We start from the raw sequence: 24,305 nt of genomic DNA, 5'->3' as shown, positions 1-24,305 counted from the left end.
TTAGCGGTCTATCTGTCCTCACCTTTTGTCCCTTCTTTTCCCTTGACCCTCAGTTGGTCACTGCAGATTACTGCCCCTCCATGAGTCTGGTCCTGACAGAGAGCTCCTGTTGAAAAGGAGCGCTTACTTCCCACCAATCGCCAAGTGCTTGCACATAGAGTAAGCACTTGGCGATTGGTCATTGCGGTTCTCTCTTAAATAATGAAGGGTCTCACTATATAAAGTGTGTTGACACGATTGTTGTTAGCAGTATATAAATAAAAGTGAATTGAATTAATTAACATACAAACAAATATGTGACACTGAGCAATACCAGCTAGATATATTTCGGCTCAGCTCAACACACAGCTCAATTCTGGATGCAGTATCCTGGAGACGGGCTAATCTTTATTCCACTTTGGAGTTGCATTCAGTAAGAAGTAGTGAACTAGGGTAGGTATACTTCTCTTTGCTGGTAGTTTTCTCAGCTGGATGTTTCCATGCACCTTGGGGTAAGAGAACAGGTCCTCACTGTTGTTTTTCCCTGTGCCCCAAGCATCAGCTCAGAGTACACAGCCTTCTGGGAGTGCCTGGCTGATAGCTGGAAGGTCCCCCAGATTTGTTGTCCTTGGGGACCTCAGCATTCATGTGAGCAATGACAGTGAAGGCTGGTGGAGTGTGATCGGGAGCAACATCCTACCTGACGTCTAAGGAGCTCGGAAAGAAAAGCATCTGGACTTCTTTAAGTTGCTTGAACTTAAAGGATGAGCTCATTGTGAAACCATGCCCCACCCTACCATGTGATTTCGAAATCACATGATAAGGTGCGGCCAGGTTTCACAATGAGCTCACCCAAAACCGGGGCTGATTGTGACCCACACCCGTTTTCCCACCTTGGCTCATGTGATTAGAGGATCATCAGGGGGTCTTTTGTCCCTCTTTGGGGGGAAACTCCCACTGGGTTTAAATCTGGGACTCTCCACCATTTGACCTTAGAACTGAAGAAGCTTCTCGGATGAGAGGTGAAACGTCTTCAAGTAACTTAAAGAAGTCCGGACGCTTTTCTTTCCAAGCTCCTTAGACTACGACGACCTGGATGACTCAGAACTTTCACAGACACATCCTACCTGACCTAAACCTGAGCGGCCCGCTGTAACTGGACTTCTTTGTTGTTCACAGGTTGTCTATAATAAGCATGAGAGTTTTCATAAGTGCATTTGGCACTAGGACACACTTGGTTGCAGGCTAATGATTGATTCTGTAATCATATCATGCATTTCTTGGACTTTTGGGTGGAGATGTGAGCTGCTTCTGTTGGCGTCATCATGCAGTTATTTGTATAAATTGGCTGAGATAAGAATTAGCAACTCCAAGTCTGAATCCTGTTTTCATCTGGGAAAAGTTAAAGTGTCTACCCTGGGGTGGGGCTGAATCATTGCCCCAAATACATCAGTTTGTCTCAGAGTCTTATTCACTAAAGAGGGAAAATGATGAAGGAGACTGACAGATGGATTTGTGCAACATATGCAGTAATGCTGCTGCTGTAGCATGAGCATTGAGTATGAAAGAGAAGTTTTTGATTTACTGGGCAATATATTTTCCTACCCTCACCTATGACCACAAGCTCTGGGTAGTGACTAAAAAATGAGATCACAAATACAAACAGTTGACATTAGCTTCCTCTGAAGGGTGTCTTGGCTCTCCTATAGAAGTAGGGTTAGAGCTTGGTCATGCTCCTTATCAAAAGGAGCCAATTCAGGTCCTTCGTGCATCTGACCTTTTGAGCATCATCTAGGTGAGATGTGCTGGACACGTCCAGCTGGAAGCAAACCCTATTCTAACCCAGGACATGCTGGTGAGAACATATGTCTCGGCTGGTTTAGAAGCATCTTAATTTCCACCTTGTTTAGCTCCTCATGTTGGTGCTGCGCTTTTACTTTTTCCCACCATTGGCTGCCAGATTTTCATCTTCTCTCCTATTGGTAAATTAATTGGAGCTACATACTATATATCCCATTATGGACTGTAATAATGAGTGAAATTTTGTCCTTGTTCAAAATATAGGGTTAAGATTACCACCTATGATGACTTAGAAATAAGAGAGTTAATCCAGTTATTTTTCATTTAAATTTCTTTTTCATTTTTGTGCAAAGTTTGGGAACATTTGTATTACCAGTCTCATCAGTTAATTCTAGTAACTTGTTAGATTATAAACAATTTGGGTCAATAATCGTTGACTTTCATCTGGTAGTTAAAATAACTCACTGAGAATCTGAAAATGATGCTACAAAGCAGGGGAAGGCTTTAAACTATATCACTACTGTATCCAGTGTAATGGTTTTTAACTTCATTACACAATAGCCATAAAGAAATACGAGACAATCTGATTGGCTGAGAAGTCTTAAAACTCTGAAGTTGCTGGGTCCAATCTATTTACACATATGGGAAATTAGAATTCCCTTTATGCAGCATACTTATCTTTCTTAAACTGCCTTTACACCACAAGACACATTTACCCATCAACAAACATATGTACTTATTCACAGAGTGCCTTTTTAGCACGAAGAGCGGGTTTAGTTGACACAGGCGGGGTTCCTCTATTACTATTACCTTCACTAGATCTCTGAATTCAGAACCACTACTTTAACTCTGGTTTCAACTATCCACTATATAATAAAGGCAACATGTCAGAAACAATGTAAGATTTAGAAAGAAAAAAAAAGACTGGCAACTTCATTCCATCCTTACCAGTGGACATGGGCTCCAAGCTCCCCAGTCTGACAACACACAGTCTTCCGGGCAGGGCAGGTGGCTCTTGCGGGCCCCTAAAGGCATTTCCTCTGGGTCACACAAATAGTCCTCCACCTGTTCAGAGGGCCCGTCTATAGTGTTCAGCATGCACCTGGTCACAAAAAGTTGAAGCAAAAGTTAGTTTCACAGCATTCCTTCAACAACACTCGAATATTTGAGCCTATTTTTACAGTCTTCTTGAAAGAAAGCTGTTAATAAACATGAATACATGTGGTCTTTGTAAAGTCTTTGTAAAGCTAAATATCTGGATATTAAACCAGATGTACTCTATATTGCCAAAAATATATTTTTTAATGAAAATGGTTTAACATGATGTCGACCCATCCTCTAAGCTATAACAGCTTCAACTCTTCTGGGAAGACTTTCCATATGATGGGGATTTTTGACTACTCTTCAAGAAGCACATTTGTGAGGTCAGACACTGATAATGGACATGAAGGCCAGTCCCCACTGGGGATTTTAATCATGTGGATTTAAAATCTGTGCTTTCTAAATTCCATCAGCACATTATGTGTGAAATGATCAGGCCAGACCCGATCAAGGGAACGCACACCGCTGAGGTAGTGAAGAAAGCCCACAAGAGACTCTACTTTCTGAGGGTTCTCAGAAAGAATAACATCCCTGAGAAACTGTTTGTGTCCTACTATCACTGCACAGTAGAAAGTATCCTGGTATCCTTCTCCAGCTGCACAGTAGCACAGAAGAGAAACCACTGCAGGGTTATACGGGTCGCCCAGCGGATAGTGAGCTGTCCACTCCCCTCATTTAAAGAACTGCACAACTCCCACACTCAGGAACATTAAGAAAATCCCTCAACACCCATCACTCCCTGATCATGACCTGTTTCAAAGTCTACTTTTAGCCAGATGATTAAGATCCATAAAGACAGACTTAGGAAATGTCACGGTCCTGGGTCTCCTGACCCAGCGTTTTTAGTTCTTTGTGATTTTTGTATTATTGTACTTGTGTGTGATTTATTCTATGGCTTCTAGTTTTGATCCCTTGCCCTTCATGTCTCTCTGTGTCCCCTCTGTTCTGTGTAATTGTGTGTCTTTGCATGTTTGAGATTCTTGTTTTCTGTCACTCTGCATTGTGCATTATGTTCTCATGGTTGGTTTTTTGTTACTCTCTCTAGTCTAGTCTCTTGTGTTCCCAGCTGAGTATTTCCCTGTGTATTTTGGTTCTTAGACCTCTGCCTTATGGTTTATGTCTCTGTATTTCTTAGTTGCTGTCTCCACTGTGTCAAGTTTGCGTCTCTGTGTGATACTTCCTGTTTTACTTTGATGGTCCGTGTCTCATGTGAATGCGTCCTGCTTTGCTTGTCTCGTCAGTCCTGATTTCTCCCAGCTGTGCCCTCCTTCTGTGTCTCATTCCCCTCGTTACTTCCCAGTGTATTTAAACCCTGTGTTTCTCTGAGTCAGTGTCGCGTCGTCCCTCATGCTGTGTGTGGATCTCCCTGTGTCTCCCTGTGAGTGCTTAGTTTATGGTTTCCCAGTTTAGTCTAGTTTTGTATGTTTGTTCTACCAGCAAATAAAGCTGTGTTTTGAGTTCACCTCCCCGAGTCTGTGAGTCCTGCATTTTGGGTCCAACTCCTGCCTGCCGCACAGCGATTCATGACAGTACGACGCGACCAGACATGGACCCAGCAGGCTCCTCCCGGGAAAGCGATTTGGCCCGCATCTTCAGCCTGTGGGAGCGAGTTTCCCATGCCTCGGACATTAAAGCAATGTCCATTGGGATAAACGCCATCGAGGCAATTCTCAAGGGGAATCCCCATCTTCGCGAGCTCTCAGGATTTTCGGGCCTACTGTCCAATCTGCAGAAAGCCAAGGAGACAGTACAAGCTCGCGAGCTCGTCATACCGCAACAGCGACCGCCACAATCGGGAAACGTTTCCACGCCGCTGCCACTGGACTCCTCTCCATCCACCCTCCACTCTGACTGTCACTCACCCGCTGCTTTTCTCGCAGCAATGTGGTCGGAGGATGAGGAGCCGGCCGTGATCTCTCCGTCGTTGCCAGTTTCCTCCATCACCGCACCTCCGGCTTCCCGAAGAAAACGGCATTCACGCCGCCGACACCCACCGCCACAGCCAGACCCCGAGACGTCTGAGTTGCCAGCTGTGGTGAGTGGAAGGGACAATCAAGAGTTTCCTGACTTTGGGACTGTTTATTCCGGGGCTGTGTTTTTTCACTTGGCTGCCCAGCCAGAAGCGCTAGCTCCATCTCCTGTGTCCCCGCTAGCACAGCCATTAACTCCACCACACGCTCCATTTTCACCTCTACCATCGCTTCAGTCATCAGTTCGGTCTGCCACTCAGTCGCCCTTAGTTCCGTCATCCACACTACCACCTGTTTCCCTTCCACCACCACCATCACTACACCCAGCCATTCGGGCTGCTACTCAGTCAGACATTCAACCCATAGCCCTGCCGTTAATATGCTCTATAGCTGAGCCACTAGCCGCCCGACCCGCAGCCACTTCAGCCACTCCTCCACCCGTCACACCTCCACTACAACCATCACTGCAATCCCCAGTGCAGTCTCCAGTGTCCCCAGTGCAGCCTCCTGCAGCCCTGCTTTCCCCAGTGCAGTCTCCAGTGTCCCCAGTGCAGTCTCCAGTGTCCCCAGTGCAGTCTCCAGTGTCCCCAGTGCAGCATCCCTTAGCACAGTCATCCACTCAATCACCAGCTCCACTTTCCCCTCAACTATCACTACCACCTCTAGCTCAGTCTCCTGTGCACTCACCTCTGGTTCATTCTCCTGTGAAGTCATCAACTCCCCTGCCTACTCCGCTCTCACCACCTCCGTTACAACAGACATCAGTTCAGTCCCCTGTGCCAGTGCAGACGCCCTCAGTTCAGTCTCCCGTGCAGTTATCTACTTCACCACCATCAGTAGCTCAGCTCCCACTCTCACCCGTGTCGCCAGTAGCTCAGCTCCCACTCTCACCCGTGTCGCCAGTAGCTCAGCTCCCACTCTCACCCGTGTCTCCAGTAGCTCAGCTCCCACTCTCACCCGTGTCTCCAGTAGCTCAGTTAGCTGCCCAGCAGCCTCTCTCTGCTCAGTCTCCTGTGTCGCCAGTTTTGCTCATTCACTCCATGCAGAGAGGTAACTTGATTTCTACTCAGGGTACTTTTCATGGTTTAGCCGCCGTTGGCACAGTTGGCCACTCCAGGGCTTCCCCAGAGGCTAGGTCTCAGTCCCCAGCTGATTCTGGACCCCTGAAGTTTAAGCAGCCCCCTAAGAACTGCACCATGTTCGCATTGCCTGGGCAGAGTCAGTGCTCAGTGCAGCGCCAGTTGTCCTCATGTCCGCCAGAGGACTTCATGCCTGTTGGCTTTGTTTTAGCCTCCGCTGGAGGGTCCGAGGGGCCCGTTCAGCCTCCCGTCTCCGCTGGAGGGTCCGAGGGGCCCGTTCAGCCTCCCGTCTCCGCTGGAGGGTCCGAGGGGCCCGTTCAGCCTCCCGCCTCGTCAGCTGGAGGGTCCGAGGGGCCCGTTCAGCCTCACGCCTCGTCAGCTGGAGGGTCCGAGGGGCCCGTTCAGCCTCACGCCGCATCAGCTGGAGGGCCCGAGGAGCCTGTCCAGCCGTCACCTGCGACCGCCTCGTCATCGCCTGGTCCGGCTGCATCTGCCTGTGCTTCTGCTACGCCTGGGCCAGCCTCTGCCTGTGCTTCTGCTACGCCTGGTCCGGTCTCGGCCTCTGCAGTTCCGCCTGGTCCGGTCTCGGCCTCTGCAGTTCCGCCTGGTCCGGTCTCAGCCTCTGCGGCTCCGCCTGGTCCAGCCTCAGCCTCTGCGGCTCCGCCTGGCCCGGCCTCAGAGTCTTCGTCCTCGTCTGGCCCGGCCTCAGAGTCTTCGTCCTCGTCTGGCCCGGCCTCAGAGTCTTCGTCCTCGTCTGGCCCAGCTTCGTCTTTGGCTTCTGTTTGGCTTGCTGCAGCCCCGTCGTCGCCTGGTCCGGCCCCGTCGTCGCCTGGTCCTGCCTCGACTGGTCCTGTGCCCACCGGGCCATGGCCAGCACGCCTAACACTGGAGAGCCGCCGCTGCCTTCCGCGCGGTCGGCCTCCTGAACTGCTCCGTTGTCTCCTTCGCCGCCGCCGTTGCCTTGCGCACGGCCGGCCTCCTGAACTGTTTCCACGTCGCCGCCGTTGCCTTGCGCACGGCCGGCCTCCTGAACTGTTTCCACGTCGCCGCCGTTGCCTTGCGCACGGCCGGCCCCCTGAACTGCTCTGTGTTTGGGTTGTTTTCTTGGGCTCCGGTGTTTGCTGTGCTCTTCTTTTGTTTTCTGTTCCGAGCCCTCCGTCCTGGGCCCCCGCCGCCCGCCCTGGGTTGTTTTCTGTTTGGTTTTGTTTTTCTGTGTTTGGGCTGTCTGGAGCCAGCCCTTGAGGGGGGGGGGTACTGTCACGGTCCTGGGTCTCCTGACCCAGCGTTTTTAGTTCTTTGTGATTTTTGTATTATTGTACTTGTGTGTGATTTATTCTATGGCTTCTAGTTTTGATCCCTTGCCCTTCATGTCTCTCTGTGTCCCCTCTGTTCTGTGTAATTGTGTGTCTTTGCATGTTTGAGTTTCTTGTTTTCTGTCACTCTGCATTGTGCATTATGTTCTCATGGTTGGTTTTTTGTTACTCTCTCTAGTCTAGTCTCTTGTGTTCCCAGCTGAGTATTTCCCTGTGTATTTTGGTTCTTAGACCTCTGCCTTATGGTTTATGTCTCTGTATTTCTTAGTTGCTGTCTCCACTGTGTCAAGTTCGCGTCTCTGTGTGATACTTCCTGTTTTACTTTGATGGTCCGTGTCTCATGTGAATGCGTCCTGCTTTGCTTGTCTCGTCAGTCCTGATTTCTCCCAGCTGTGCCCTCCTGTGTCTCATTCCCCTCGTTACTTCCCAGTGAATTTAAACCCTGTGTTTCTCTGAGTCAGTGTCGTGTCGTCCCTCATGCTGTGTGTGTGGATCTCCCTGTGTCTCCCTGTGAGTTCTTAGTTTATGGTTTCCCAGTTTAGTCTAGTTTTGTATGTTTGTTCTACCAGCAAATAAAGCTGTTTTGAGTTCACCTCCCCGAGTCTGTGAGTCCTGCATTTTGGGTCCAACTCCTGCCTGCCGCACAGCGATTCATGACAGGAAAAGCTTTTATCCCTCAGCCATCACATTGCTGCTAAGATAATCAGACAATCTGATCGAATACAACTTTCATGTACAATGTTTACAATGTTACAACACCGTCTCATGTTACCATGTTTACAGCTTTATGAGCATCACTGCTCCCAACAAACATAATCCGGTCATTAAGTCTGACGTCACTAGCCGTGTCTGGGCCTAAACTCCGCTGCAGGTCCATATATCAAACGATCACTATGGCATTACTGAGAGTTGAAAAACTGTCTAAAGTCTTTCATCTTTAATAAAATGATCAGCGTTCTGCTCTACCAGGTGTAACAATTGAGTTTAACATCCAGGCATCCATGAAAACAGAATTTATGACATTTAACGGAGTTAGAAGTTAGCAGGAAGTTAGCTCGCTAGCTTCTATCTAAATACAATATAGCATGTCCTGACTGCGGGGTTTTGGAAACAAATTCAAATGTACAGCTCTGTTATCACTTCCAACATAAATGAAGACAGAAAACTAAACAGCAGTGACGTTTGTAGGGTTACTGAAGTTTGGCTAGCTGGTATATAATGATGTGCTACGTGACCGCTAGCGACACAGCTATGTTAGCATAATATAAACAAGCTAACTTTTTTTCCCACTGGATAAAAGTTAACGTGAGTGTTCTCGGTGGTCAGGAACAAATGTAATCGCATGGCAGGATGCTGTAAAAGGACCAAACTTCAGCCAGGAGAACAACTGAGATAATCCATCCACAATACGAGGTTAGTCATTCATATACTGCTGCATGGGCTGGGCTGTAGTTACATCCTAAGGTTTTAAAAACTGAGCTTAAATAAATGATTAGCGGTAATAAAAGCCGAGGGAGGTCAACAGTGATCACTGACTGTTTTAGGAGCTTTTTGAGATTAAATAGAAGAAAATACATAACATTAAACATGTTAACAACACAAAAGCCATATTAAACACAGACTACTTTAGGCCCGGAAGTAGGATTCGTCACGTCATCACTTAACAACGTTGTTGGGAGCAGTGATTGTTCCCAACAAGGGTTGTTCACATCCCTGCTGTTATTTGTACACATTTCCCATTTTCTGTAAACAGTTTGTCAGGTTTTTTAAAGCACAAATATATAGCACTTTTTGTATATTTTTAAAAGGATTATCTTACTCACTTTCACATTTCTTTGAATTTGAGTATGCTATTTTTACTAACTGTATGGTAATCTTTTTTTTTGGATGTTGTAAATTTGCCCTCACAGTCTCTTATTTCTTTTCTTCTTTTTTTTTACTTTCGTTACTTTTGTGTGAATCTGCATGCTCCATCTGCCTGTCACTTTGCTGATGGAACACCTGAATTTCCCCAAAGAGGGACAACAAAGGATATTTCTATTCTATTCAATGATTTGGACGGGTCAGTGAATACTTTTGGCAATATAGTGTATATATTGGTTATAACATCATGCACTACTATTTTAATTTTTGATCACTTTTTAACAATTCAGCACAAGCAAACACTCAGCTCTGTTTTTCCTCCAAAAGGAAGAATATCACCTGTTTAAAGCTCAGAGACACTGACACATGAATCTGTTCATCTTACTTGACGTTTCGGGTTTGAACACCTTCACCACAGTTGTCATTCAGGTCCACATTGCTGACTTTCCACACACTCCAAGGCTCTGCCACCCACACATACTGCCCACAGTCACTGAGGCAAGGCACCACCTCATAGACCTGATGCACATAAAAACACCAGTTACCCTACAGGCACAGATGCATGATGTCAAAGAGGAAATTTAAATCCTTCCACTCAGTTTTGCTTAAGTTTGAAAATCATACATTATAATAAAACTAAATACCAAAACTAACTTTATGAAATAATTACAAAAAGCAGCAGCCTACTTACTTGAGCCTGTAAGTGGAATCCATTTGTAAAAGAAGACAAGGAAACCACAGAAAACAGCATTGTTTAAGTTATTATCCAAAAAAATAGGTATAAAGCTAGAATATAACACTTTAAGTGAGCCCTCTCTCACCTGGTTGACATGGTCCAATTTAGGGCAAGGTCTGCCACCATTGTATGGTTTTTCTCGGAGCCATTTAGAGCGAACTTTGACCCCACTGCCACATGATTTGCTACAGCGAGACCAGTTGGACCACTCACTTAGTTTGCAGTCAGATGGACAAGGAATGATGCAGGCTTCCTCGATATACCCTGTAACCAGTCACATAACAAAAAAGTAGAGCAAGATATTTGACAGCATCTTGGCTGTACACAGTTTTAGGAAGGTGTATGGCAAAATAGATTTTAATGGTCTGTTTTTATTATTTGACATACAGGTCATTCAGTCTCAAATTATTGTGGGCCTTCTGCTCGACCATCTCTGGTTTGCACAAAAATCTTATGGTCCAAAGTTTGGACATATTAAATTGCTGTAAAATTTTTGTTTCACATATCCAATCATTTTCAAGATATATGTTTGTGAAAAATGGTCCATCCATCTGATGGACTAATGAGCAGGGACTCCTCCTGGTAAGACATGTCTGAAACACCTCAACTGGAAGTGATCCAGGAGTCATCCTGGTCAGATGACCGAATCGCCTTAACTTGATTTTTTTTTCAAGGAAACTAATCCGTCACTTGTATATTTAAAGCCTATTCTTTTGTGACCATGGGTGAGGAAGAAACGTAGATTGATTGGTAAATCGACAGCTTCTCTATGCACGCGTTTAAATGTGTGTGCAAAAACTTAGGTTAAACATAGTATTTTCATAGTGGTGGCTTAGCTCACCGGGATGAGCAGGTGGCCATTTGCCGTATGGCTTTGGCTGCCTGCTTCACTTCACTATCTAATAAAGTCAGAACAAGGTACTTTCGAGGTTGTAGTGAAGTTGTGTTGTGATGGTTACTTTTCTCTATCTTTTCCAATAAGGTATGGTCTCTCCATTTCAAACTAAGTGCTCTATTAGGGTGATATGCCACTTTGAGGTCTTGGCCTGATTATTCAAGACCTTCTATTTGGAGAGAAGCATTTTAAAATTTACTCTGGATTTAAAGAATAGGAGCCAATATGGGAGACATATAGTCTTTCTTTCTCTTTCTGGTACCGGTTAGTACTCTCATTGCAGAGTACTGTGTGAGGTAAGTGTAACATAGTCAAATAGAGTTGAAGTTAAATCCCGCTAAATGGGACATTGGCACCACTTACTGTTGTAAAGGTCACCCTGCAACATTCACAAAGGGCAAGGGATTCTGGGTAATCCTCAGAATAATGGAGGATTCCTGCAAAGTAAGGAATGCGCAAATGTCGTGGGGAAGAAAAATCATATCGCAGGTTGTAACAGTAATACAATCTGACCCGATTATTTTTGTTGTTTAAACATCATTTGTTGTGGGTAATTTCTCCAGTCCTTATGTTGAATTGATGCACATTTATGTGAGATTTCTTTATTGGGAAGAAAAAAAAAACGGGAGCATAGTTAGCTAACGCTGTTGTTGCTTTTCCATTTAGGTCTTTACGCTGACTGCCCACGACAATAAATGAAAGCATCCTAACTGGTTGCCTTTTTGTTGTGAATGCAGGAATGTGACTGTGCCACACTGTTTAGAGAATACTCATTGTTTTATGTACAGGTCTGAAATATATTTCTGTGTTCCTTTCATTTGGGAAATTTAAGATGCAGATTAATTGTGTTGAGGCTCTTCTATTTCGTTTATATAATTTTACCACTATATGATCACACTGCAAGTGTAAATGTAATCCTCAGAATAATGGAGGATTCCTGCGAGGTCTTTACGCTGACTGCCCATGACAATAAATGAAAGCATTCTAACCTGTTGCCTTTTTGTTGTGAATGCAGACCAGAGAAGACACTACACAGAGGTCACATAAGCATGCAAATCAGTAACATAGGCTGTCTATATGACAACCAAGACAATTTACACAGTTTCACTGATTGAACACTTAATCACATTGTCTTTAGAATAATCAGCAGATGCAAACATATATATCTTGCAGCTAACATTTAGCTGTAACCCTGTCAAGTAGAGACGGCAGCAGAGGTGAAAACAGCACAAGGGATTGTGGGAAGTCCACTTCCACATCTGGACTCAGTGTATGCTGGACAGATCCAAGAAAGGGACAGACATATTGCTGCAGACCCCACTGACACTGGCAATGGACTGTTTATACTGCTTCCTTCTGGAAAGCGTTATACGAACATACCAGACTGAGACACAGCTTCTTCCCCAGAGCTGTGAAATCCATTTCAATTCAGTGATGTTTTGCACATATTTCTAAGGCACAGGTGGATAGTAGCATTCAGTTGTCATTTTATTTTGTTAAATACCAATAAAATGATAGCAGAAGTGCTGTTACGTGTCTGGCCAATGTGTTTATTTGGTAGTTCAATGAAAGGCTTCAGTTTGTTAAGAGGGAGGGAAAAAAACTGTGTTCACATTTGCAGTTTTGTCTTGTTATATAATATTTGAAATTAAAAAAAATCTACATTTTCAGAAATATTTGTGGGTGTTTTCTTGTTTGTTTGGTTAGTTTTTTGTACTACTTGAACACTAAAGTGGCACTCCAAAGAGATGACAGTGTTAGCAGTGGCCCACAGCTCATTTAAGTTTGAGACCCCTGCTCTGCGGGGAACGGTGTTAATGTGACGCCTTGGGATCAGATTTAGTTATTCAGTCACAGAAAACTCACCGTGGCTGTTGCATCGAGAAGTCTCCACTATCCTGTTGTCTTGGTCATAGCACACCATGGCTTGGTAGCGGTACCCTTGGCCACACTCTTTGATGTCACCTTGTATCTTCATGCCAAGCTGACCCTCCATGCGACCACCCTCGGATAGGATACAGTCCGACCAGTTGCCTACAGGCTGGGCATTGTATTTATTACATGGGCAGTACTGGGTCTCACTTAGGGGATACAGCTGGTTGTTTTTACACTGGTCATGCTTTCTACTTCTCCCTGCAGAAACAGCAAAAGATAAACGGTTATCATCTATAAGAATTTTCCACTAGTGAAGGGTTCAATGTGGTGACCTTCACACACAGAAAAGTAACAATATGTTTTTACATCTGCTGAACTAACACTAAAGTTTCTGGAAGTCGGCGACTCACCTACTAGCATCCTTTTGCGGGTTCTGACACCCACACAATCTGCTGTACAGGAAGAAAACTTGGACCAGCTGCTGAGTTGACAGTCTTCCTGGCAGGGCACCTGACAGGGTTGGGTGAGAGATGGCATGGAGCTAGCAAACTTAAGACAAGCTTCAATGTCTGCTTGTCCACCATCCTGCTTTCGGCATGAAACAGCTAAAGAAGGGGAAAAAAAGGAATGGAGTTCTGCAAAAATGGACTTTTGTTTTTGTAATAGCACACCATTTGTATAACCGATAATGTGAACTAATCACTAATGGATTTGATTATCAGATTTAGAGTACTATATAGACTATCAGGGTTGGGTATCAATTTCGATTTCTGTAACTGATTAGATTCAGTTCAATTTTGACTCAGTCAGTCAGAAATATTATAATTCTGATCATTTATCAGTATATGTCCATGTTTTTATATCTATGTGTAAAAACAACGCTGACACTTGTGAGACTTCATCAGAGGTGTGAGCATCACATCAGAGGCCTCTGTGTCAAAGTAAGTGAGGATAAAACTCAGAACAACATGAAGAAGACTTTCCTAGCCTGGCGTTTTATAGCAGATAATCTTCAGTAGATAGAAAAAGGGAAGAAAACCATGAACAATATCAACATATGAACATTACCTGATGCTGCTGAAGTGAAGCAGAGCAAAGTTATAGAGGTCTGATTAGAGACACAGCTAAGCATTTTGCAATTTAGCATCATTTGTAAAGTTTTTTTCAGTACTGAACAGCAGAAATGAGGCTTTTCTTGTCCAAGGTCATTTTTGAAAAAACCCCCCACAACAACCAAGAAACTGCGGGCGACGGTGCTGTACAAAACGGTAGACCGGTGTGTAAGAAGCAAGCAAATAATGCAGAAAACAGAAATTTTGATGGTAAACTGGTCGCTGAGTACACTGAGAGAGAGCTGTGCAGGAAGTACAAGCCAAAGTCAGAGGTAATTTATGACAATGTTTCTCAAACGTGAAGCGTAGTTTGGATCTTCGTTTGCTGCTGGTTCAGTGAATTTTGGTCAGAGTGATGAAACCTGCAGCTTCAGAATCTATGAGACGTCTGCTTTCAGCACCTGATGGCATTTCTGTGTACGTGCCGTCGGGAGAACGATCCACGCTTTGTGTTTACATCTTTGTGCAGAATCCGTTTACCTGCTCTTTAATCATTTGCTGTTTTAGCTGTTTGGTGGTTGTTGACACAGTTTTGTGAGCTTTAACCTGAGATTCTGGCATTTCTGGCAAAATACATTTATATTTAAAAATCGATTCAGGATTTTATGAAATAATATCGTTTTATTCAAACTAAAATCTTTTTAAACCTACCCCAATATACTATCTTTCCAGCTGTCACAGAAAAATAAAGATGGGCATGATTTGATAGCAGAACTTTTTTTTTTCAAATTGTCCCTATTTAAGGTTATCTCTGTTTACTTCTGTTTAATATCCACAACGTGGTTATGCCTTATGTAAGTGAAAGGGTGCACAGTAAAAGGGTAGTATTGTACTAATCAATTTAATTAAATTCAGTTCAGTTTTATTTATACAGCCTCAAATCACAACATCATTTGCATCAAGGCACAGTCCTACAATAAAATAATACATACAGAGAAAAACCCAACAATCATATGACCCACTATGAGCAAATACTTTGGCAACAGTGGGAAGGAAAAACTCCCTTTTAACAGGAAGAAACCTCCAGCAGAACCAGGCTCAGGGAGGGGCGGGGCCATCTACCATGACTGGTTGGGGAGACAGGACAAAAGACACGCTGTGGAAGAGAGCCAGAGTATACCATTACAGGTACCTCCCAAGGATCGGGGTGAAGATAACCGGAAACTGGCAATGGCCTTGTGGCAGGGGTGTGGTGTCTGAGGGGCAGTGCCAAGGAGGCTGAGGCTTAGGTGGAGGTAATCAGGTGGATGAACTCTTTTTTTCCTTTTTTAGTGCCTGCCACCAGCGACAAGAGAGGAGAGCTCACACATTTAATTATTAATCCAGTGAAGTGATTAATTATTGCTAAACATTTGCTTATATATGTTTAACATTTCCCTGACCATGACATGTTATTTTGTGATTCCATTTATCAGTGTCTACATGCCCATCCACTCCTCCCCCACTAAATTATTATTTTTGTCTCCAGTGGGGATTTAAAAGATTTGCATCTTAAAACAGTCTACAACAAAATTAAAATCGGAAACTGACTTTCATAATTAGAACTCGTCACCAGTGACAGATGACACTGCCACTGACACCAGATCCGATTTCCATTTCAATATTCCAGTAAGCCACTAATGACCATTGTTTCTGAAAAACTACAATCAACTAAATGAATGAGAAAGAACTGGATTCAGAGCATTAGGAGACTCATAATAAATACTATAACTATTCCTACTGTGTGTCAAACACTTGCCTGATCACTGACCACAGAATTCCCTACAAAAGTGAGTTCTGCAGCTTCTTCTTTCAGCTTGTTAAATTGCAGTCATGGAACAGCTCTGCTGTCTGCCACAACATGCAGTTATGAAGACTGTCTCTGAAAAAAAATATGAGCAAGGTTTGCTGACTTTGCAAATGATGGTGCAGCTGTTGTGATGGGCTGAAAGGAGGCACACTCCTGAGTGAAAACATCAACTAACCTGAACGTTATTCACTGCATCATTCACGTGTTAGAACCTTTTGACCATCATCCATTATAACAAGTTACAGAGGGATCTCAAATGAGCACAGGCCTTCTGCGTGACCATTTCCAATTTGCAAAAAAATGTTATGGTACAAAGTCTGGACACAGAATGGTAAATGGCCTGTATTTATATAGCGCTTTACTAGTCCCTAAGGACCCCAAAGCGCTTTACATATCCAGTCATCCACCCATTCACACACACACATTCACACACTGGCGATAGCAAGCTACATTGTAGCCACAGCCACCCTGGGGCGCACTGACAGAGGCGAGGCTGCCGGACACTGGCGCCACCGGGCCCTCTAACCACCACCAGTAGGCAACGGGTGAAGTGTCTTGCTCAGGGACACAACAACCGAGACTGTCCAAGCCGGGGCTCGAACCGGCAACCTTCCGATTACAAGGCGAACTCCCAACTCTTGAGCCACGATCGCCCGGTGCTGCAAGATTTTGGCTTCATATATCAAATACTGTCCAGCACATAATTTTTTGTGAAACTGCCTGCCGACCTACTTTGACCATTTTTTCACACATTGAAATCTGAGGCAATGTTTGAACGTGAATATTACAACATCTATTAAAGATAACAGCCTGAAAGTTTTCTTTGGACAGATATATTAAAACATGCCTAATAATTAAAATCTGAAAAATAAATGAAAGCCCTTGTGCAAAGTGAATGTTGAGCACACCCTAATAAAACACTTCACACACACACACGAGTGACACTTTTTAATGGTATATAGTTGAATTTAACAATACTGCCAAATAAAGCATGTAGAATATTTTTTGAACATAAAAAATAGTCACAAAAATTAAGATAATGCCATCTTTCACTCAACTTGGATCAAGTAAATGTGACAAGTTGTAGCAGAAAATCCCAAACACTGGTAAAGTGTCCAAACAGAATACAATTCTGGAATCTCCACATGGTGAAAAAATGAAATTATTATGTTAAATATGAACATATTGTTTATTTCTGAGACCTGGGTCAAATCAGCATTTGTTTTAGAATATTTTCTACTTAGCCATATTCAATTTGTTTAAAAATGTGATTGTCCAAGTCTGGAGACAAATTATTATTGCTGAGAATTTTTTGCTTCATATATCAAATACTTTTCAAGATATATGTTTTTAGAAAAATGGTCTATCCACTCATTTTCAGGCATATTGAAATCGGAGACAATATTGGAACATGAATGGGACAAAAACTATTAAAGACAAAAGCCTGAAATTATTACTTGTCTTACATCACTTCTGTTTTCATCAAAAGGAATTTAGAAAAGATTCTAAGTATTGGCTAAAATACAAAAAAAAATTCAAGCTCTCTTAAAAATTCCCATATTTGAATACACACTACTATAAAATGATAATTACTAACTACCGTACTTTCCACACTCTAAGGCACACTTAAAATCCTTTAATTTCCTCAAAAATCAACAGTGCACCTTATGTATGAATTCTGGTTGTGCTTACTGATCTCGAACTGATTTTATGTGGTACACAGCACTTAAAAATCTGTCAAAAAATGTTTTAATACGACTTTGGTAAGCTAAGAAGCCGCACCACTTGATGGATTTTCAGAGCATAATGGCTACAGTGATCAGGAGCCTCGCGGAGTAATCTGGGTCCTAAACTCCGTCTCTTCAGGTCCCAAAGTCAAACGAACACTGCAGCATCACTGAGAGTTAAAAACTGTCTAAATTCTTTCATCTTTAATAAAATGATCATCATTGCTGCTTTACCAGGTGTAACAATTAAGTTTAACATCTAGGCATCCATGAAAACAGAATTTATTAAATTTAACGGAATTAGAAGTTAGCAGGACGTTCGCTCCCTAGCTTCCACCTAAACATGATATAGCATGTTTGACTGAGAGATTTCTGAAAAAATTCAAACGTACAGCTCTGCTATCACTTCCAATATAAATGAAGACAGAAAACTAAACAGCAGTGACGTTTGCAGGGTTACTGAAGTTGGGCTAGCTGGTATATAATGATGTGCTATATGTTGGCTAGCGACACAGCTATGTTAGCATAGCATAAACACAGTTAAACTGGAGGATGAATGCTAACTTTTTTCCACTGGATAACATGAGGGTTCCCAATGGTTAGGGACAAATGCAATTGCATGGCAGGATGCTGTAAACAGACCAAACTTCAGTCAGGAGAACAACTGAGATAATCCATCCACAATACGAGGTTAGTCATTAATATACTGCAACAACATGGGAATAGAGCAGCAGCCAGAGAATTCAACATTAATGAATCAATGGTATGGAAGTGGAGGAAGCAAGAAGAATGAGTTGAGTAAAGTGTGACTTATTTGACTGTTTTGTTTCGCTTAGTGCGCCTTATAATCCGATGCGCCTTATGGTCTGAAAAATACAGTACAATAAAAGTTTAATGAAAATACTATTTTCTTAATTTTTGTGCCAAAGAATTTCATGCAAAAAAAGTTCTACATGATTTAATTTACATTATTTTATTGTGACCTGTTTAATATTATATACTATTCAGAAGTTATCACTAGTTGTCTCTGGCAGGTGAGGATGGCCTACATTTTTTCATATTTCATTTACCCAATAGTTGCACACTTTTTTGATCTGTCTCAAATTACACATTGTGATTCACTTTGATTGTTTAAAGAAACAAAAAAGCCAATGAAAATGTTAAATGTTAAAACATTGCCTCAGACTTTAGGCCTGGACCAAATTGCAAATGAAAAACAAGTATCTTGAAAAGTATTTGTTATGTGAAGCTAATTATATATGTTGGGGGGGTGAGATGACAGAGCAAATGACCCAGACTTGAGGTGGCTGTAGCTCAGGAGGTAAAGCAGGCCATCTACTGATTGGAAGGTTGGTGGTTTGATCCCTGGCTCCCCCACTCTGCATGTCAAAAATCCTTGGGCAAGATACTAACCCCCACTCACTCTCCGATGCATCCATCAAGTATGAATGTTAGTTAATTAATTAGAAAGCACTGAAAGGCATAGAAAACAGTGCATGGGTGAATGCGGAGTCTTGTATAAAGTGCTTTGAGTGCTCCAGGAGAGTAGAAAAGCGCTATATAAGAATCAGTCCATTTACTATGGTGTTATTTTTGTGCCACTATTCTGAGCGCACATAAAAAAAAATTGCAGGTGCACGAGTTGCATTTTGAGAAGAAATGTATTTTGAGCGAAGAAAAGTGAACAAAATTGCAAAAAATGTATTTCAGTGTTTGCTATTATCCACACACACACACACACAACAGCAGCACCTCTCGCTCGGTTTTTGCATTTGCGCTTGCTTGCAATGTGTTGCTCGCGCTCTTAACATTTCTGCCTGTGCGCGCTCAACTCTTTCTCTACACCGTTATATTTAAACTCAAACGAGGCAGTGGCGGAGGAACGCGGTCGCGCATTTAAAACACCGGTAAGCTAACGCTAGTCTGGTGACAACTAAGTGCAGTTACTGGTTACATTTATTGAATATTGTTGTTTTTGTTTTTTTCCCACTATGGCCGAATGTTAAATTAACGTTTCAAGAGTTGAGTGATTTGATTTCAGTTTTGTTCGTTTTGGATGTCTTTTGTTACTCTGATTAAATGCCAAAATGGCCTATGGGAGTTTTGAATTGCGTTAAATTTATTTTAGAATATTGAAACTTGTTGCGCAACACCTAGAATTAAATCTGTTTTGTAAATCTTTAATTAACCTTGGATAATGTTTATTAGCTTTATTGCTAATTTACTTTACTTTGATGAGACCCATGTGAATGTTTTTCTATATTATTTTGAATGAATATCATTATAAGAATTAGATGTTGTAATTTGTTTGGTTATTGGTTATTGTATGAAATATGGCATTAATGATTTGACTTTGTAATTTATGGATTTATTTGTTTTATCATGACAGTAGAACGCTGTTTCAGTTTAATATCGAATGATAATTTATGTTTTTTGACCTTGCTTAGGTCAGGTTATACTCCCGCCATCAAAGCCCTGGTCAGCCCATTATTTTTGTGTGTGATATATATGCATATATTTATTTTGTTGTACATCTGTATACATTCCTCAATACCATAATATATATATATATATATATATATATATATATATATATATATATATATATATAAGACACCTCCTGTACATGGATGACATCAAGCTGTATGCCAAGAGTGAACGAGACATCGATTCACTGATCCACACTACCAGGCTATACAGCAATGACATTGGAATGTCGTTCGGACTGGAGAAGTGTAGTCGGATGGTAACAAAGAGAGGGAAGGTAGTCAGAACTGAGGGGATTGAACTACCAGAAGGCAACATTGCAGACATAGAGGACAGTTACAAGTACCTAGGGATCCCGCAGGCAAATGGGAACCATGAAGAGGCCGCTAGAAAGGCTGCAACCACCAAGTACCTGCAGAGGGTCAGGCAAGTCCTGAGGAGTCACCTGAATGGTAAGAACAAGATCCGGGCCATCAACACGTACGCCCTGCCCGTGATCAGGTACCCTGCTGGGGTAATAGGCTGGCCAAAGGAGGAGATAGAAGCCACTGACATAAAGACAAGAAAGCTCCTTACCATGCATGGAGGGTTTCACCCCAAGTCCAGCACCCTGAGGCTGTACGCTAAGCGGAAGGAAGGGGGCCGGGTACTGGTGAGTGTCAGCACCACAGTCCAGGATGAGACAACGAACATCCAAGAATACATTGGGAAGATGGCCCCAACTGACCGAGTGCTCAGTGAATACCTCAGGCAGCAGAAACCCAAGAAAGAGGAGGGAGACGAGGAACCATCATGGAAGGACAGGCCCCTGCACGGTATGTACCACCGGCAGATAGAGGAGGTGGCTGATATCCAGAAATCCTACCAGTGGCTGGACAAAGCTGGACTGAAAGACAGCACAGAGGCACTAATCATGGCAGCACAAGAACAAGCTCTGAGCACAAGATCCATAGAGGCTGGGGTCTATCACACCAGGCAAGACCCCAGGTGCAGGCTGTGTAAAGATGCCCCAGAGACAATCCAGCACATAACAGCAGGGTGCAAGATGCTAGCAGGCAAGGCATACATGGAACGCCATAACCAAGTGGCCGGCATAGTGTACAGGAACATCTGTGCCTGGAAGTCCCGAGGTCAAAATGGGAGATGCCCCCAAGGGTGGTGGAGAATGACCGAGCTAAGATCCTGTGGGACTTCCAGATACAGACGGACAAAATGGTGGTGGCTAACCAACCGGACATAGTGGTGGTAGACAAACAGAAGAAGACGGCCGTAGTGATCGATGTAGCGGTTCCGAATGACAGCAATATCAGGAAGAAGGAACACGAGAAGCTGGAGAAATACCAAGGGCTCAGAGAAGAGCTCGAGAGGATGTGGAGGGTGAAGGTAACGGTGGTCCCCGTGGTAATCGGAGCACTAGGTGCGGTGACTCCCAAGCTAGGCGAGTGGCTCCAGCAGATCCCAGGAACAACGTCGGAGATCTCTGTCCAGAAGAGCGCAGTCCTGGGAACAGCTAAGATACTGCAGGACCCTCAAGCTCCCAGGCCTCTGGTAGAGGACCCGAGCTTGAAGGATAAACCGCCCGCAGGGGCGTGCTGGGTGTTTAATAATAATAATAATAATAAATTTTATTTATGAGCGCCTTTCAAGTCACCCAAGGACACTTTACAATAGGATAAAACACTTAGTAATATATATAGTATATATATATGTATATATAAATGTATATATCGAGCTCTATTTCTTTTTCCTGTGTTTTATTCACACACTCAGGCTCCATAGTCTAAACACTCCTGATTAGCTCATTATCTGTGAAGCTGCAGTCAGGCACTCTGGTCCCTTACCGCGTTACTCTGTGTGTGTGTGTGTGTGTGTGTGTGTGTGTGTGTGTGTGTGTGTGTGTGTGTGTGTGTGTGTGTGTGTGTGTGTGTGTGAGATTGTCCTCACCTCGAACCTGGAGACCTAGCCCACAGAGCTCTTGATTCCCAGGACTGCCCTCACGAACAGACCATGGAACCAATTGACATCTTCGCCACTTATGAGTTTTCCATCTGTCAAAAAACACATTATAAGAGAAGTCTTGAATGAAAATTGAACTGGTCTACTTTGTTCATATTTGGCCATCACAAGAAAACATCATATTCAGCACTGCATATTAGTTTTTGGCAGGTACTGAGTGAAAAAAGTCCCCCCACTTTTTTTTTAACTTGTGAAGGAGCTTGTTTATTATAACCATGAAGTTAGGATTAACAAACTTTATTAGACTGGCTTTAAATATATTGTATTATCAGATAATACATGTTATCAGATTAATATGATTAATCTTTCTATATTAATGTGCTACATACCACGAGCCTTTACGGTGGCAGTAATTAATCCATGACTTAAAAAGCCATCGGGTGGCTTAGCTGCACCAATCTCCAACTTTCCTTTCATCTCAAACTTTCATAAAAGAATAGTATGAAACCAGTTAACTGCTCACCTGCAGAGGAACAGTTTATTTGAAGCGTTTCATTCAGAATTCATAACTGTACAGAAACAGCTTTAGTGAAGGTCAAATCATCTTCTTGTAGCCTCTGACAGTGGATTAATTTCTGTGATTGTGCAATATCATTCAAAGGCACAGCATATATTTTCATTGCTTTGCAGACGATAATCACCTTTTAAATCAAATCAAATTCAAATTCAAATTTTATTTGTCAGGTACACAGTCATACACAGTACGATATGCAGTGAAATGCTTAGACAACTGCTCGTGACCTAAAGAAAACAAAAGGAAAAGGCTATGAATAAGATAGAAAATAAATATGAAAAATTATACAGTGTAAATTTAACTAGGAAGGAATAAAATATAAAAAATTAAGGTTAAAAATGAAACAACTGTACAACACAAATTAGAATGAAGGGTAAATTTAACTGGGAAAGAATAAGATAAAATATATAAATTAAAGTTGAAAATAAAATAACTGTACAACAAAATACACAATACACAGTATAAAACTATATAAGAATGTATGAAGAAATATAAATATAAATAAATATACACACAATAACAGCAGCTGTACAAGTATTAACTGGAAATGAAGAATATAGTGACCAGTGTTGTGCAATCCACATTATGTCTTGTGCAGTGCAAATATGCTTAAAGTGATTTAAGTGATGAAGTGAAAACAATGTCCAGAATGTCCAGTGTGTGTGTAAGAACTGTATGTGTGGGTCAGTACTGTGTGGTGGTGTGATTGAGAGACCGTATCGCCTGCGGGAAGAAGCTCCTCCTCAGTCTCTCTGTGTTGGTCTTCAGGGAGCGGAATCGCTTTCCTGACCTCAACAGAGAGAACAGTCTGTTGTTGGGATGGCTGAGGTCCTTCGCGATCTTCCTGGCCTTGGTCCAGCACTGCCTGCTGTAGATTGAGTGCAGGTCAGGGAGCTCGGAGCGGATGGTGCGCTCAGCTGACCGCACAACCCTCTGTAGAGCTCGTCTGTCCTGCATGGTGCTGTTTCCGAACCAGGTTAAGATGTTTCCCGTCAGGATGCTCTCTATGGTGCACGAGTAAAAGTTCCTGAGCACCTTGGAGGGCAGTCGGAAGTCTCTCAAGCGTCTGAGGTGGTAGAGACGCTGACGAGCCTTTTTCACCACGGTGTTGATGTGACAGGACCATGACAGGTCCTGCGTGGTCAAGGTCAAGGTTCTTTATTTGTCACATGCATAGTTATACAAGTATAACACACAGTGAAATGTAGCCTGACACGCTCCTCGACATGTGCAAAAAACTTGGGGGGGGGGGGTGTAGAGGAAAAACATTATATATATATATATATATATATGTAGTATATACTAGAGATGGACCGATCCGATATTACGTATCGGTATCGGTCCGATACTGACCTAAATTACTGGATCGGATATCGGAGAAAAATAAAACATGTAATCCGATCCATTAAATATCACGAAAGCACCTCACAAAACTTGCAACACGCCGTAACTCGCCTCAGAACGTTAGCACGTCGGAGCAGTATGCATCACGTGATAGAGCGGCTGTGGCATGCGGGACCTGTCGGTGGTCTGGATAGCATGTGGAGCTTCCCTAGCAACCCGGCATTTCATCTCCGACAAAGTTATCCCCGAGAGAAGTAAAGCAAGTGTGTAAGTCCATCTCTGAATGTTTGTAAAGCATTCCTGCCTTAAGCTTAACGAGCGATATATGGAGCGACTGCCTCCTCTTGCTGCTACTTCAATCATGAAACTGCTTAATGATCAGCTGATCGGCTTTTCTGTTGCGAGTCCGTCTCTCTTGTTTGCTTTTGGCCCACTTTGCACCAGAAAGAGGAAACCAGCGGCTGAACAACAGCAGCACGTTTAAGCTTGATCAGCTGTTGTTAGAATTTATTTAATATTACTTTCTACTCGAGGATCTTTTTCTATGTAGCTGACGCTGGTAACTGTGCAGGGGCGGATGTAGCAAAGTTTAGCCAGGGGGGCCGATAGGGCATTAACAGGGAAAAGGGGGCACAAAGACATACTTTTCTTTCTTATTCTCATTTAAAATGTCAAGCTTTTAATAAATAATTATCTGACACCCAA

At 43.0% G+C, this 24,305-nt stretch overlaps 1 protein-coding gene across 2 annotated transcripts in view; it reads right to left on the bottom strand.

Moving 5' to 3' along the window:
- thsd7aa (thrombospondin, type I, domain containing 7Aa) overlaps positions 1–24,305 on the bottom strand; it is a 237,446-nt gene that overhangs the window by 82,111 nt on the left and 131,030 nt on the right. For both annotated transcript variants that reach the window (XR_013969369.1, XM_080863183.1), the window contains exons 11-16: positions 21,671–21,774; positions 13,022–13,216; positions 12,603–12,869; positions 9,927–10,105; positions 9,491–9,624; positions 2,728–2,881 (exon numbers count right to left, since the gene is read on the bottom strand). Coding sequence is in view for 1 of the 2 variants with exons in the window: in XM_080863183.1 (XP_080719309.1) it covers positions 2,728–2,881; positions 9,491–9,624; positions 9,927–10,105; positions 12,603–12,869; positions 13,022–13,216; positions 21,671–21,774 (1,033 nt within the window). In the remaining variant the exon portion in view is untranslated. The remainder of the gene's footprint in view (positions 1–2,727; positions 2,882–9,490; positions 9,625–9,926; positions 10,106–12,602; positions 12,870–13,021; positions 13,217–21,670; positions 21,775–24,305) is intronic.

Source organism: Rhamphochromis sp. 'chilingali' (genome assembly GCF_963969265.1).
Source record: "Rhamphochromis sp. 'chilingali' genome assembly, chromosome: 17".
Classification (NCBI taxonomy): domain Eukaryota; kingdom Metazoa; phylum Chordata; class Actinopteri; order Cichliformes; family Cichlidae; genus Rhamphochromis; species Rhamphochromis sp. 'chilingali'.
This window is presented reverse-complemented; position numbering and strand designations above follow the sequence as displayed.